The sequence below is a fragment of the Leuciscus leuciscus genome (genome assembly GCF_965113295.1).
Source record: "Leuciscus leuciscus genome assembly, chromosome: 14".
NCBI lineage: Eukaryota > Metazoa > Chordata > Actinopteri > Cypriniformes > Leuciscidae > Leuciscus > Leuciscus leuciscus.
Window position 1 is genome coordinate 41,097,701 of NC_138738.1, and position 15,246 is coordinate 41,112,946.

The 15,246-nt window shown below is 41.6% G+C and overlaps 2 protein-coding genes and 1 long non-coding RNA gene across 3 annotated transcripts in view; all 3 read left to right on the top strand.

Annotated features, from left to right (window-relative positions):
* Positions 1-15,246, top strand: part of LOC309474010 — a 94,453-nt gene that overhangs the window by 47,351 nt on the left and 31,856 nt on the right. The gene's annotated exons all lie outside the window — the stretch shown is intronic.
* pde6ha (phosphodiesterase 6H, cGMP-specific, cone, gamma, paralog a) lies at positions 3,406-5,112 on the top strand. Its single transcript, XM_082137429.1, has 3 exons — positions 3,406-3,611; positions 4,478-4,631; positions 4,726-5,112. Exons 2-3 carry the CDS (start codon positions 4,490-4,492, stop codon positions 4,800-4,802), a joined length of 219 nt encoding a protein of 72 aa, XP_081993555.1. The 5' UTR covers positions 3,406-3,611; positions 4,478-4,489; the 3' UTR covers positions 4,803-5,112.
* LOC309474039 (retinal cone rhodopsin-sensitive cGMP 3',5'-cyclic phosphodiesterase subunit gamma-like) lies at positions 13,474-14,752 on the top strand (the record flags this gene model as incomplete). The annotated part of the gene is made up of 3 exons (XM_082136290.1): positions 13,474-13,679; positions 14,428-14,581; positions 14,676-14,752. Exons 2-3 carry the CDS (start codon positions 14,440-14,442, stop codon positions 14,750-14,752), a joined length of 219 nt encoding a protein of 72 aa, XP_081992416.1. The 5' UTR covers positions 13,474-13,679; positions 14,428-14,439.

Here is a 15,246-nt window from a genome sequence, read left to right on the forward strand (position 1 = left end):
GCTAGCAGTTGTGGAAAAGACATAACGAGAAAGACTACATGTGGCCTATGTGACGTCACCCCATAACACATTTCCCCTCCACTTGTCAAATCCCGGTGCTAATGCTGCGATAATCTATGGAGACAGATCGAGAGATGCCTGTGTGTTCTGTACCCAAATGTCACCATTCAAACCAAATGGGCTGTTCTTTCTTCAGAGTCCCGTCTGATGTAAAAACTAAGTTGTAGTCCACAAAGTGCTCTCACACAGAGTCTAACCGTATCAAACTTCTACCCGCTAAATTGTAGTATTCTTCACACGAAAAATTATATGAAAAATTCACAGACAACATATGTTGACATTCATGGCAAAATTCAAACGGGACCAGAAAATAATTCTTTTCTCACATTCACTTGCATTGACGATTTTTCAACCTAGAGGTCCAGTGGGGTTAGCGGAAGGGGCGGGACTTACCAGCTCTATTGTGTCGTATATCGAGTGAAACGCTTCTGGAACAAGAACAAATGTGGGCGGGGCTTGATTGTGTCTGTGGGGAATTGATTGTATGGTTGTGGTTTGCTATTGGTTGATCTCATGTGAGTGACAGGTTGCCCCGCCCACACACCAGTAAACAGAAAACATGGATTGTTGTATGGGAATGTTATGCATGAATATGTTGTGGAAATAAATGTGCTGAAAATAATTATTGAGCCGTCACCCTCACCACCCCAGCCCTCATTTAGTTTGAAACATATAATTTCAAAATTATCTTATTTCACAATAACAAACAGATATAAAGCAATATAAACAGTATATCAAATAGAATAGAATAGAATAGAATGAGGCATTTATATAGCGCTTTCATATGTACTACTGTACACCCAAAGCGCTTTACAATCATATCTGGGGATCTCTCCTCAACCACCAATAGGCCAACAGGCAGAGTGTGTGTTTTGTTGGTAACACTTTACAATACGGGTGCACTAATAAGCATTAATTCAGCATTAATTAACCATTTGATGCAACCATTTGATGCATATTGAAGCATTAATTATTAGTGCACCCGTATTGTAAAGTGTTACCGTTTTGTTCAATCTTTCTGGGTCCTGCAGGAGAAATTGTGAATGTGTTTTAACTGATATTTACAGCTGATTCACTTCTGTCATTTAACACTCATCAACATGATCAAGATGTGAAATAATACTTATTATATTCCAGTAGGGAACGTTCTAGCAAGGTTACGAACAAACACACTTCCAGTAACGTTAATAGAACGTTCATAGAAAAAGATATATGTTTTTTTTATAATGTTCTCAAAACATTAGCACAAAAAGTGTACTTATACACTGCTTATTTTTTCTGAAACGTTTCAGTTGGATGTTTATATAACTCTACTTGTTTCAGAACGTTCAGAGAACATTCAAAAGTAACGTTCCCATAATGTTTGAAGAAAGATACAATGGAATGTTCACTAAATGTTCACATAAACAAGATTTTTTTAATATATATATATATATATATATATATATATATATAAAAAAGGAAGTTTTGAACGTTCAGAGAACATTCAGAAATCAAGTTTTCATAGCCTAACTCAATGTGAGCATTAGCTAAATGTTTTTTGATTTGTTTTTCACACGCTTCTGCTGTGACCTCAGACGGCTGGTGGTCGTGTGTGTGCTCGTCTGTAATTGGTTAAACCGATGTGTTACAACACTCCCTGATCCAGTTTAACAGGTTCACATTAACCGGACAGATTAAGAGCTGCGGTCTCTTCTCAAAACAGGATCTAGAGAGTCGGGATTTAAAATAGAGCTAATGCTCAGCTAAGAGTTAAAAACAAACTGTTTTCATACAGAGACAAGAGTTATGCAACATTTAACCTATAGAGGAAAGGTCAGAGGTCACTGCAGTTTCTGGAGAAATGTGCTGAACAGTGTGTGTTTATGGTAATGACAGCGATGTTCATTTCTAGATTTGCCACAACGATCAGACCTCAGAAGATGTTCATGAATATTGGAAAAGAATGGCCTTTCAATTCAAATTCATGAAACTCTCATTTTGATACCTGAGTATTATAAATAACCATTTGATGCATATTGTATGTATAGTACACAGTGAAAACACAATTTATTTGACTAAAACTCCAGAATCAGATGACATGGTGAATGTTTGTATATGGTTGCCAATGAATAGGATGCCACAATTTTTATATAAAATTTGTTGGATATTGACTCATTACTTCAATACCTTTTGGCTTTACTAAGATTTCCCCCCAAAATAGGCAAGAATGAACCTGGTGTCCTCCATGATTCATATTTTTGCCGAAAACAAATCTCTTGAATGCAACAAACTCATGATTCCGACATCAGATGTGGGAAAATTTCCGACACAAGTCTCATTAGCTGTATATAAACTCATCCTCATCAGCAATACGTGTCACAGCACCGAATAAAACAACACACATGAGAACATTACAGTATATGTTAATGAGCAGATTATGTGTAATAACCTAAATTACTGTCAGGACAGCCAATCGGGATTGTGGATTAGAGCTGCTTATTCTTTAATTAGTAAAGGTCAGATATAACCGTATGTTTAGGATCAGGTTAGATCAGGTGTGTGTTTCTCAGAATACCAGTTGCTGGTTTATATAACAGCTCGAAGCTAAAAACAGATGTGAGCGGTGAAGTCGTCTTTCCACCTCAGCAGTCGCAGGTTAGAGAAGAGACTGACCTGAGATCAGACACATGAAATCAACATGAACTCACAAGTCTGAGATTTACTTTGTTGACAAGAAGCATTTGATGCTATAATCATGTAAACATAAAGTTGAAAGGGCACAGCTTCAAAATAAAAAATACTGATTTAGATTTAGATTAAATTTGCTTACAATTCATTTGATTGGTTGGTTATGAAGTATTTAATATGGAAAATAAAAATGAACGATGCAGCATACAGGGAACGTTCTCTCAAAATTATGAACAAACTTTCTTAGTGACATTAATATAATGTGATCAAAGTTATCTGGTCTTTAATAATGTTCTCAAAACATTAGCACAAAAGTTGTTAAGAGAACATTCAAAAGTAACGTTCCCACAATGTTTGGAAAATGATAATGGAATGTTCCCTTGATGTTTGTAAAACATTTAAACTTTCAGAGAACATTCAGAAAATGTTTGCATAACCTAATGGGAACGTTAGCACAACGTTCTTCTAATATTTTTGGTTAGCTGGGATGTGTTTATAATATGAAAATTAGATTAGAACTGAGGATAGAGAAAGTGTATGTATTAATCAACTAATGGCCATAAAAGTGTTTGAACACACATTCATCATATTTTAGTATATCGCTTGTTTATGTCTGTGTCTGTCAGACAAACTACAGATGTTGTGAATAAACTATGACTGTTACCACACGCGTGTCCTCAGCTGTAAGAGCCTGAAGTGCTTAAAATACTCCATGTGTCAATCTCCTGATCCCTCTATCTGCTTCTGTTGGAGGCGTTTGAGGATCAGAAGATTAGTGGAGCGCTATAAAAGAGTCCGGCAGAGACACTGGACACGATCTGAAGCGAGACATCGCAGAAGAGAAGCCAAGAGAACCAGAAGAGCCAGAAACTCCAACACAGGTAAGAGATTCGCCTCACCTGAGACACATTTACAGCACAATGCACTGAGAAACAGTCAGGTAAAGTACTACGGTATTTTGTTTTTACCCAGATAGACTGTAGTTAATACACAAGACATGGTTTACTGAGAGCAGGAATTCTGGGATGAGGAGCATGAGGAGAAAACCACAAAACAGACTGAAGATAAAAACAAAGAGAGAAAGAATTTTGTGGACTGATAAAGAGACAGATTTAGTGATTGAGAGGAAATAAATAAAAAGGAAAAGCAGAATGTGAGTCAAAATGACAATCCTGGACATTCAGTTGAACATTAAACTACAGGTGAAGTGCAGTGATTTCCATGGATGAATGAATGAATGAATGAATGAGGCATTTATATAGCGCTTTCATATGTACTACTGTACACCCAAAGCGCTTTACAACCATATCAGGGAATCTCTCCTCAACCACCACCAGTTGCTTGAATTGCTTGGTTCCGCCACGGAATAAAAAGTTTGGTATTGGAAACATGGAAACTGTACCTTTATATTTTTTATTCCATGGCGGAAACAAGCTTTCATAGATTACAGCCTCAAAGACTCAAATTTCTTTGAAATTTACAGTAGACATTCAACAGCGAATTAGAGCGCTTGGATTAGAGCATCTCCTCTACGAGATTAGCACGATTATGTAAAGAGCTTATCATTCACACTGTCCGTATATATCACAAGGAAAACAGATATTGGTAAATAAGCCTACTCATTGTGTAACCAGCAGATTAGGATTAACACAATCCTAAAATGAGAAGATTAACAGCTAACCTGTTAAGGACATCAGTAAAGGGGACAATATAGTCAGTTTTTAAAGTAAACCTGTTTATATTTCAGTAAGTGAGAGAAATGGACGCCCCAGCACCTGTTGAGAAGAGAGCGCCACCAAAGTTCAAGCAGAGGACCACTCGCACCTTCAAGAGCAAGGCTCCTAAACCTGGCCAGAAAGGCATGGGAGATGACATCCCTGGGATGGAGGGTCTCGGCACAGGTAAAGCGTGGCATTTCAGTCGCCTTCATCACGTAAATATTGTCTCAGTGTTTTGAATGAGCCTAACCACCTTCTTTCTCTCTGTTTTCAACAGACATCACTGTGGTTTGCCCCTGGGAAGCTTATGGTGACATGGAGCTCAGCGATCTGGCGAAATATGGAATTTTGTAGAAACTTTCCCTCTGCTTTCTTCTGGAGATCTTTGATCAGCCAAGATGATCATGTAATATTACTCACACAAACACTGAACCAGCAGCAGATGCTTCAGCCCAACACACAAAGAGGATCCGACATGATTCATATTGTTATTGGAGGGAAATAAGGACAAATTGCCCAGTGACTCTTTTGCTCTTGAATCGATCTCAGAGCTGCGATATCATGCTATGATCATCTCTCTCCTAATTGTTGTGGTAAAATACAGAACTATGTACAAATTGACTTTCTTTTTTTGAACTGTACATGTGATTGTGTCTGTGTCAGAATCTACGATTTGGCAGTAGAACACAATAAAAATTTTATTTTCCCAAATTTGTGTAGTTACTCTTTTCTCTTTCAGAACTGATATAGAATCTTTAAACTGGGTCCATTTTGAAACAAGTTCCCTTTGTTCAAATATGAAAAAGTCTCAGTGTGTAAAATCTTGGTTTTATATCCATTGGTCATATTAGGCATCGGCACTAACAAAATACAATCTGAGAAATATCAAGGTATTACTTTATTTATTATCAGATAATTACCTTTTAGAAGGGCTTTATATAAAACTACTAATTTACCAGCTTACTTTTTGTAGGATTTTTTCTGGAGCTCCTATATGAACAGTTTCTAAAATTGTTCATGACTGTAAGTGTAACGGTCACCAGCTGGAGTGCCCTTGAGAGCCACCAGAGGGCACTCCACATCAGACACTCACGTTCACTCTCAGACTACATTTCCCTTACTCACTGCCCGGACTCATCATCTCTGATCACTCATCACAGTCACCTGTACCTCATTATCACTGATTGCATTCACCTGTGTCCCATCACCCTGTTAGTCTCAGTCTATTTATACCATGTTCATTCATTCACTCACCGTGAAGTCTTGTTTTAGTGTTACACTGCATTTCCGAGCATTCTCTTGGTTTTCTTGTCTCTTGGTTTTCTTGTCTCTTGGTTTTCTTGTCTCTTGGTTTTCTTGTCTCTTGGTTTTCTTGTCTCTTGGTTTTCTTGTCTCTTGGTTTTCTTGTCTCTTGGTTTTCTTGTCTCTTGGTTTTGGATATCTTGCCCTGTTCCCTGGATTACTCTCTTGCCTCTGGGCCCTGCCTGTTTTGTTTGTTTGTTTGTTTGTTTGTTTGTTTCTTTGGTTGGACTGCCTATCTGTGTATGACCCTTGCCTGTACCTTGGATTACGCCTCTGGATTGCCCTCAAATAAAGCTGCACTTGGATCTAAACCTTCGTGTCTCGGAGCAGTCCGTAACAGAAGACTTCGCCACACCCAGATCCAGCAGCTATGACCTCCAGGAATCCAGCAGTACGGATCTCGCCTGATCTTCCTAGCATGAGCCGGGAGTTCGCTGGACAGATCGCGGCCTTGGCCCTGGATAGCCTCGATCTGTTCCAGTACACCTGGGGGTTTGTTCCTCTCGCTGCCTCTTGCTCTCTGGGTGACGAGGCAATTAAGTTGTGTTACCGGCTGGGGGCTAAGGAGGTCGACCCGAGGGAGCTCCCCGATCTCTCCGGTCTGGATTGGAGAGAGGCACTCTCCAGATGTCAGGAGAGCTTCCTTCCATGGCACGCCATGTCATCGTCTGCACTTCACGCCAGTCCAGCCGAGCCTGCACTTCACGCCAGTCCAGCCGAGCCTGCACTTCACGCCAGACCAGCCGAGCCTGCACTTCACGCCAAATCTGCCGAAGCCAAGGCAGTAGGCGTCATGCCCGCCGCCCCTGAGACTGAGAGCGTCATGCCTGCCGCGCCTGAGACAGCAAGCGACATGCCCGCCAAGCTAGAGCCTGCACCGCTGGTCCCGTCCAGCACAGAGCCCTCTTCACCGCTGGTCCCGTCCAGCACAGAGCCCTCTTCACCGCTGGTCCCGTCCAGCACAGAGCCCTCTTCACCTCACCGCTGGTCCCGTCCAGCACAGAGCCTTCTTCACTGCTGGTCCCGTCCAGCTCAGAGCCCTCTTCGCCGCTGGTTCCGTCCAGTTCAGAGCCCTCTTCATCGTTGGTCCTAAACAGCTCAGAGTCCTCTTCGCCGCTGGCCCATACCCTGAAGGGTCGTCTACTCCGCCCTGGCCACTTGAAGGGTCGCCTGCACTGCCTGCTCCGCCCCGGTCGCCTGTACTGCCTGCTCCGCCCCGGTCGCCTGCACTGCCTGCTCCGCCACAGTCTCCAGGTCCTCTTCCGCTCCACGGGCCTGGCCCTCCATCCCGCCCCCGGGTCCGCCTCCGCTCCACCACCCTCCTGGACAATTTAGGAGCGTCTGGAATCCGCTCCTTAAAGGGGGGGCTATGTAACGGTCACCAGCTGGAGTGCCCTTGAGAGCCACCAGAGGGCACTCCACATCAGACACTCACGTTCACTCTCAGACTACATTTCCCTTACTCACTGCCCGGACTCATCATCTCTGATCACTCATCACAGTCACCTGTACCTCATTATCACTGATTGCATTCACCTGTGTCCCATCACCCTGTTAGTCTCAGTCTATTTATACCATGTTCATTCATTCACTCACCGCGAAGTCTTGTTTTAGTGTTACACTGCATTTCTGAGCATTCTCTTGGTTTTCTTGTCTCTTGGTTTTGGATATCTTGCCCTGTTCCCTGGATTACTCTCTTGCCTCTGGTCCCTGCCTGTTTTGTTTGTTTGTTTGTTTCTTTGGTTGGACTGCCTATCTGTGTATAACCCTTGCCTGTACCTTGGATTACGCCTCTGGATTGCCCTCAAATAAAGCTGCACTTGGATCTAAACCTTCGTGTCTCGGAGCAGTCCGTAACAGTAAGGTGCAGCATTTTATAATTTTTCCTGACAAAATGTCAATTATTGGTAAAACACTGCAACCCTTTTAACTTATTTCAGTTCTGTAAATGTTTTTAACTCAAGTCACGATCTCTGGATTTTGCTCATGCACAATTTTCTGAGATACCTCATCTCAGAAACCTTTTACTTCACGACATATTTCAATGAAAAAAAAAATCGTTAAAAGAACATGCGTTATGACGTTGAGTTTACCTGCTGGTAAGTTGAAGAAGAAATACATCTATTTTCTTTTCTTTGAATATTCCAGTTTTCGAGATTTCTTTCTACAAGGAGACTGACGAAAACACTTCAGAAGAAGGGACACATACTGTGCCCTCCCTAATATTGGCAGCCTTGGTAAATATGAGCAAAGGCGGCTGTGAAAATAAATCTGCATTGTTTTTCCTTTTGATCTTTCATTTAAACAATGAAAAAAATTCTAACCGTTCATTGAAGTAAAACAGTTGAAAGTGGGGAAATCTCATTATGAAATAAATGTTTTTCTCTAGTTCATGTTGGCCACAAGTATTGCAACATACTTTTCTCAAGATAACACCTCTTAGAGCAGTTATCTCTATATCAGCTTATAGAGTTTCTTCTATAATGCTTGATGAGTTTGGAGATAAGAGACCATTCCTCCATACAGAATCTCTCCAGGTTCTTCATTCCTACATACCGAATCTCTCCTGATCCTTCATTCCTCTATACCGAATCTCTCCAGATCCTTTATTCTTCCATACAGAATCTCTCCAGATACTTCATTCCTCCATATTAATTCACTCCAAGTCGTTCATTACTCCATACAGAATCTCTCCAGGTCCTTCATTCCTCCATACATAATCTCTCCGGATCCTTCATTCCTCCATACAGAATCTCTCCAGATCATTCATTCCTTCATACAGAATCTCTCCAGGTCCTTCATCCCTCCATACAGAATCTCTCCAGGTCCTTCATTCCTCCATTCAGAATCTCTCCAGGTCCTTCATCCCTCCATACAGAATCTCTCCAGGTCCTTCATTCCTCCATACAGAATCTCTCCAGGTCCTTCATTCCTCCATACAGAATCTCTCCCGGTCCTTCATTCCTCCATTCAGAATCTCTCCAGGGGCCTCATGTATCAATCTTGCGTACGCACAAAAACTTTGCGTACGCCAGCTTTCACGCTCACGGTCGGATGTACTAACAGTGAAATTAACGCGAGAATGTGCGTTCCTCCACGCCAATTTCATGTCTGGCATACGTACATTTCTCATTGTTTTTGTCCGTTGGCGACTCTTACAGGCAATGAAGTGAAGTTGCAAACATTACACAACGATTTTTTCTACAAGTCTATCGCACCACCACCTGTGGGAAGGATTGCTATTAATTTGCAATTTATTAAATAATTGACATATATTGTCACATAAGCCTTATGGGAATATTCTATAAATTATGCAATTAAGTAAGAACATATAAAAAAATATTCAAATTGATACAACCCTTAGTCTATGGCAGGGATGGGCAACTTCGGTCCTGGCCACTGTCCTACAGAGTTTAGCTTCAACCCTGATCAAACACACCTGAACAAGCTAATCAAGGTCCTCATGATTACTTGAAAATTACAGACAGGTGATTTTTTCAGGGTTGGAGCTAAACTCTGTAGGACAGTGGCCCTCCAGGATCGAAGTTGCCTATCCCTGGTCTATGGCAATGGCAGCTTTGGCATTATTAGAGGACATTGCTAATGGCAGAATCCGAAGAGGACGAGTTTTTAGGGACCACAATCATTTTCTGGCCCAGGATGATGACTGGCTTATCAGCCGTTTCAGATTTCCAAGGGCTATCCTCTTGGAGCTCTGTGCTGAGTTGGGTCCAAATCTAGAGAGAGAGACAGCGAGGAGCCACGCAATACCCGTTCCCTTGCAGGTGCTGACAACACTTGGTTTCCTTGACAGGTTTCCTTCCACTTGGTTTCGCTGCCTTGACAGGACTGGGGGGATGCTGTTATACCGCCCTGACAAGGTGTGCCGCATTGTGCTGGCCTGTGGTGTGCTGCACAATGTCACGCACAGGCATGGCATACCACTTGGTGAGGTGGCAGCACCGCCAGATGACCCTGACCCAGGACCAATGTATGTGTAGCCCAACCAACAAGCCATTCAGGCCCGTCAACATGTGATTGCGACAATATAATGGTAATCGGAGACAAAGTTCATTTTTTGACCAATTCCTTTAATGAGTGGCTTATGTCTGTGAGTGCGTCATTTATATTTTTCAGGTGACTGTTAATTTCTCCGATGGCCATAACGATTTGCTGTTGTGACTCCAGAACAGCATGCGTCAAGACGCGGCCAGACGGACGGCCTCAGCACTGGGGGGAGCACTGGAAACGTTGGGCACAGTGGGCGCTGGCTGCTCAGGAGGGGCGGATTCCGAGTGCGTGCCAGTGGATGTTCTGGCTGTTGCACCATATGAGTCTAAATAAACAGGCACATGTTAACTGTGATTTGAGTCTGTTCCTTATTAGTGGGTACACGCATTCGCCATAAATGCAATGGATACATAAAATCTCTGGTGTACTTTTGGTCAGCTACATTGCATGCATTTGAAAATTAAATAGGTAAGCTATGTGTACCAAAGTAAAAACAAATGAGAAATTGGTTACCTTCATGGCAGTCCTGTAGTAAATCCGAGTCTCCCACAGCAGCAGATACTACTCCAGAGAGTAAAGTGTCACCCATAATTGAGGAAACTCTCTGCTCAAAGGGTGTAAGGTCATTGACCATATTTAAATGGATTTAATTAAGGAAGGAGACTGGGTGGGGCGTAGTGCTCGTGCATGTGCGCTCAATTTTACGTTAATTGGGATGTCCAAAGTTGAATATGCGTGGGATCCTTCGTACGCAGAGATTCATACATCTGGTTTTTTTTGTGCGTACGCACATTTACAGCTTTGTCCGTACGCAATGTTTTCGTATGAATTCAACACAAGTCTTTGTACATGAGGCCCCAGGTCCTTCATCCCTCCATACAGAATTTCTCCAGGTCCTTCATTCCTCCAAACAGAATCTCTACAGGTCCTTCATTCCTCCATACAGAACCTCTCAAGGTCATTCATTCCTCCATACTGAACCTCTCCAGGTCCTTCATTCCTCCATACAGAACCTCTCCAGGTCCATATAGAACCACGTATACTAAATGAGGCACGGGTGTCAAGTTACATTCCAGCTATTTTAAGGCATGTAGACATTTTTTTCAAGGAAAATATGTCATTTTGGTGATCAAAGATGAGTTTTAAGGGATAAAATTATTGACTACAGGGGAACTTTAAATAATTTCTATATAATTCCTTTTATTACATAATAGTTTTCTCACTCTCTTCTTGTCTGCGTCTCCTCTGTGTATTAATCTAGTTTTTACTATAAATGTTAAGTTTTATAACAAATGTCTTATGTTGTTCCTCATTTAGGCCTATAAATACGCCAAGGGGTGCTCAGTCTGTGCCATCACCAACACACCGAGGAAGCTACCCGAGGGAAAGTCGGTACTTCTGCCGATACCCAGACGCCCCTGGTCTCACCTTGGCATTGATTTCAACCCACCACGGACGAAGTAACTCCTCCTCCAGATATCTCTGATGAGGGCCTAGTGTACCGAGTCCATACCATCCTCGACTCACTGTGGCGGGGCGGCCGCCTTGAGTACCTGATCGACTGAGAGTGGTACGGTCCAGAAGAACGCTCATGGGTATCTCGAGATGAAGTCCTGGATCCATCGCTACTCACCCAGTTCCACGAGGATCACCCTGACCGTCCAGCCGCCAGAAGTCAAGGCCGGCCCAGTCGCCGAGTCAGTCAGCCGTCAGGAGCCGGCCGTGGAGGAGGGAGTACTGTCACAGAGTCAGCCACACCGTCACGGCCCCAATCATCACACAATCACCAGGACCCGCCCACTCGTTCACAATAACCTGAATAGTGACTCGCTTCACCTGCACTTCCTCATCAACACAACCCTTTATATTCACAGTTCACCATCCACTCATTGCCTGGTCTCGTCGCAGTATACACTGCTTTACGTCAGACTCCTTACCAATCTACTCACCTGAGCTCTTCTCGTCCTGTATCCAGTCTCCTGTCCGTCTTCCGTTCATCATCCTGATCCAAATCGCCTGTCTTCTTGTTCACTCGTCACCTGCACAGAGAATCCACTTGAGTCATCGCCAGCTAAGTCACCATCATCATTCTACAAGTCACCATCCTCTCACCATCGTCTGGTTCCCATTATTCCACCACCACTCTGCTTTAAATAAACACTGTGTGCACCTAAACCTGTCTGTCTCCTTCTGTGTTTGTGACACTTGTCCCACACTTTAAATAATTTTTTTAACCAGTTGGTCTCAAACAAATGTTATAGTTTGTTATATTAAAGTATGAACATGTTCCAAAATATGACAACCACGCTCTCAGAAAAATGGTACAAATGCTATCAATTCACGAGTTCACATGTTAATGAAATCTGATGTAATATTATAATGCGTATTTGGCTTGCTGTCCGGGGGGAGGGCTCCGAGCTCGGAATTCGGCCCGACCCCAGAGTACTCCCCCCTATGAATGTATAGCTCATAGGTATCTATGAGTAGCCCCAGCCGAAAGTGAGGTGATGGGGTGGTGGCGGGATGCTGAGAAATTAGTCATGAGACAGGAGGTAAGGGAAGGCTTTATTTATACTGGCTTCTTCTTGTGCTGATTGGATGATTACCTGAACATTCTCCTCCCGAGCTTTGTTACATAAAACTTCATAAAGTACTGATATGTACCTTTATGGGGTAAATAATGTATAAAGGTGCACCTTTTGAAAAGGTTCTGCCACAGTGTCAGATTTTGTAGCTGTATATAAATCCCATCCGAAGAGCACAAGCTCATCATTAGCTATAGATGTGAATAAACAAACACACATGAGAACATTACAGTATATGTTAATGAGCAGATTATGTAATAACCTAAAGTACTGTCAGGACAGCCAATTGTGGATTAGAGTTGCTTAATCTTTAATTAGTAAAGGTCAGATATAACCGTATGTTTAGGATCAGGTTAGAGAAGAGACTTAAAGAGCTTGACCTGAGATCAGAAACATGAAATCAACATGAACTCACGAATCTGAGTTTGAGTTTGTTGACACAAAGCATTTGATGCTATAATCATTTGAACATAGTTGAAAAGGCACAGCATCAAAATAAAACATACTGATTTATTTTTAGATTTAGATTAAATTTGCTTACAATTCATTTGATTGGTTACTTGGTGAAGTATGTATGGAAAATAAAAATGAACGATGCAGAATACAGGGACTGTCAAGGTTCTCTCAACAAACTTTCTTAGTAACATTAATAGAATGTTCGTTCAAAGTTATCTAGTTTTTAATAATGTTCTCAAAACGTTAGCACAAAAACATTATTTATACATCATTCATAGAACGTTTTTCTTCAAAGTTATAGTTTGTCTAAGTTGTTTAGAGAACATTCAAAAGTAACGTTCTCATAATGTTTGGAAAATTATCAAATGGAAAGTTCCATTAACATTTGTTAAACATTTCACCTTTGAGAGAAAATTCAGAAAGTTTCCCAAACCTAATGGGAACGTTAGCACAACATTCTTCTAATATTTTTGGTTAGCTGGGATGTGTTTATAATATGAAAATTAGATTAGAACTGAGGACAGAGAAAGTGTTATGTATTAATCAACTAATTGCCATAAAGTGTTTGAACACACATTCATCATATTTTAGTATATCACTTGTTTATGTCTGTGTCTGTCAGACAAACTACAGATGTTGTGAATAAACTATGACTGTTACCACACGCGTGTCCTCAGCTGTAAGAGCCTGAAGTGCTTAAAATACTCCATGTGTCAATCTCCTGATCCCTCTATCTGCTTCTGTTGGAGGCGTTTGAGGATCAGAAGATTAGTGGAGCGCTATAAAAGAGTCCGGCAGAGACACTGGACACGATCTGAAGCGAGACATCGCAGAAGAGAAGCCAAGAGAACCAGAAGAGCCAGAAACTCCAACACAGGTAAGAGATTCGCCTCACCTGAGACACATTTACAGCACAATGCACTGAGAAACAGTCAGGTAAAGTACTACGGTATTTTATTTTTACCCAGATAGACTGTAGTTAATACACAAGACATGGTTTACTGAGAGCAGGAATTCTGGGATGAGGAGCATGAGGAGAAAACCACAAAACAGACTAAAGATAAAAACAAAGAGAGAAAGACTTTTGTGGACTGATAAAGAACAGACAGATTTAGTGATGGAGAAGAAATAAATAAAAAGGAAAAGCAGAATGTGAGTCAAAATGACAATCCTGGACATTCAGTTGAACATTAAACTACAGGTGAAGTGCAATGATTACCATGGATGCTTGATTCCGCCACGGAATAAAAAGTTTGGTATTGGAAACATGGAAACTGTACCTTTTTATTTTTTATTCCATGGCGGAAACAAGCTTTCATAGATTACAGCCTCAAACACTAAAATTTCTTTGAAATTTACAGTAGACATTCAACAGCGAATTAGAGCGCTTGGATTAGAGCATCTCCTCTACGAGATTAGCACGATTATGTAAAGAGCTTATCATTCACACTGTCCGTATATATCACAAGGAAAACAGATATTGGTAAATAAGCCTACTCATTGTGTAACCAGCAGATTAGGATTAACACAATCCTAAAATGAGAAGATTAACAGCTAACCTGTTAAGGACATCAGTAAAGGGGACAAAATAGTCCGTTTTTAAAGTAAACCTGTTTATATTTCAGTAAGTGAGAGAAATGGACGCCCCAGCACCTGTTGAGAAGAGAGCGCCACCAAAGTTCAAGCAGAGGACCACTCGCACCTTCAAGAGCAAGGCTCCTAAACCTGGCCAGAAAGGCATGGGAGATGACATCCCTGGGATGGAGGGTCTCGGCACAGGTAAAGCGTGGCATTTCAGTCGCCTTCATCACGTAAATATTGTTTCAGTGTTTTGAATGAGCCTGACCACCTTCTTTCTCTGGGTTTTCAACAGACATCACTGTGGTTTGCCCCTGGGAAGCTTATGGTGACATGGAGCTCAGCGATCTGGCGAAATATGGAATTTTGTAGAAACTTTCCCTCTGCTTTCTTTTGGAGATCTTTGATCAGCCAAGATGATCATGTAATATTACTCACACAAACACTGAACCAGCAGCAGATGCTTCAGCCCAACACACAAAGAGGATCCGACATGATTCATATTGTTATTGGAGGGAAATAAGGACAAATTGCCAGTGACTCTTTTGCTCTTGAATCGATCTCAGAGCTGCGATATCATGCTATGATCATCTCCTAATTGTTGTGGTAAAATACAGAACTATGTACAAATCGACAATTTTTCTTTTTAACTGTACATGTGATTGTGTCTGTGTCAGAATCTACTCATCATGGTTAATTAAAACCCTTGATTTTGGCAGTAGAACACAATAAAAATGTATTTTCCCAAATTTGTGTGATTAGTCTTTTCTGATCTGATCTGATCTCACAATTTGTTAATTAATTTCCCTTTGTTCAAATATAAAAAAATGTCAGTGTGTAAAATCTTGGTTTTATATCCATTGGTT

What these genes read in the sequence shown, in the direction of transcription:
- pde6ha (XM_082137429.1), top strand. Translation starts at nt 4,490, where the DNA reads ATGGACGCCCCAGCACCTGTTGAGAAGAGAGCGCCACCAAAGTTCAAG. An exon ending in GATGGAGGGTCTCGGCACAG is followed by an intron (nt 4,632 to 4,725) that starts GTAAAGCGTGGC and finishes TGTTTTCAACAG; the next exon opens with ACATCACTGTGGTTTGCCCC.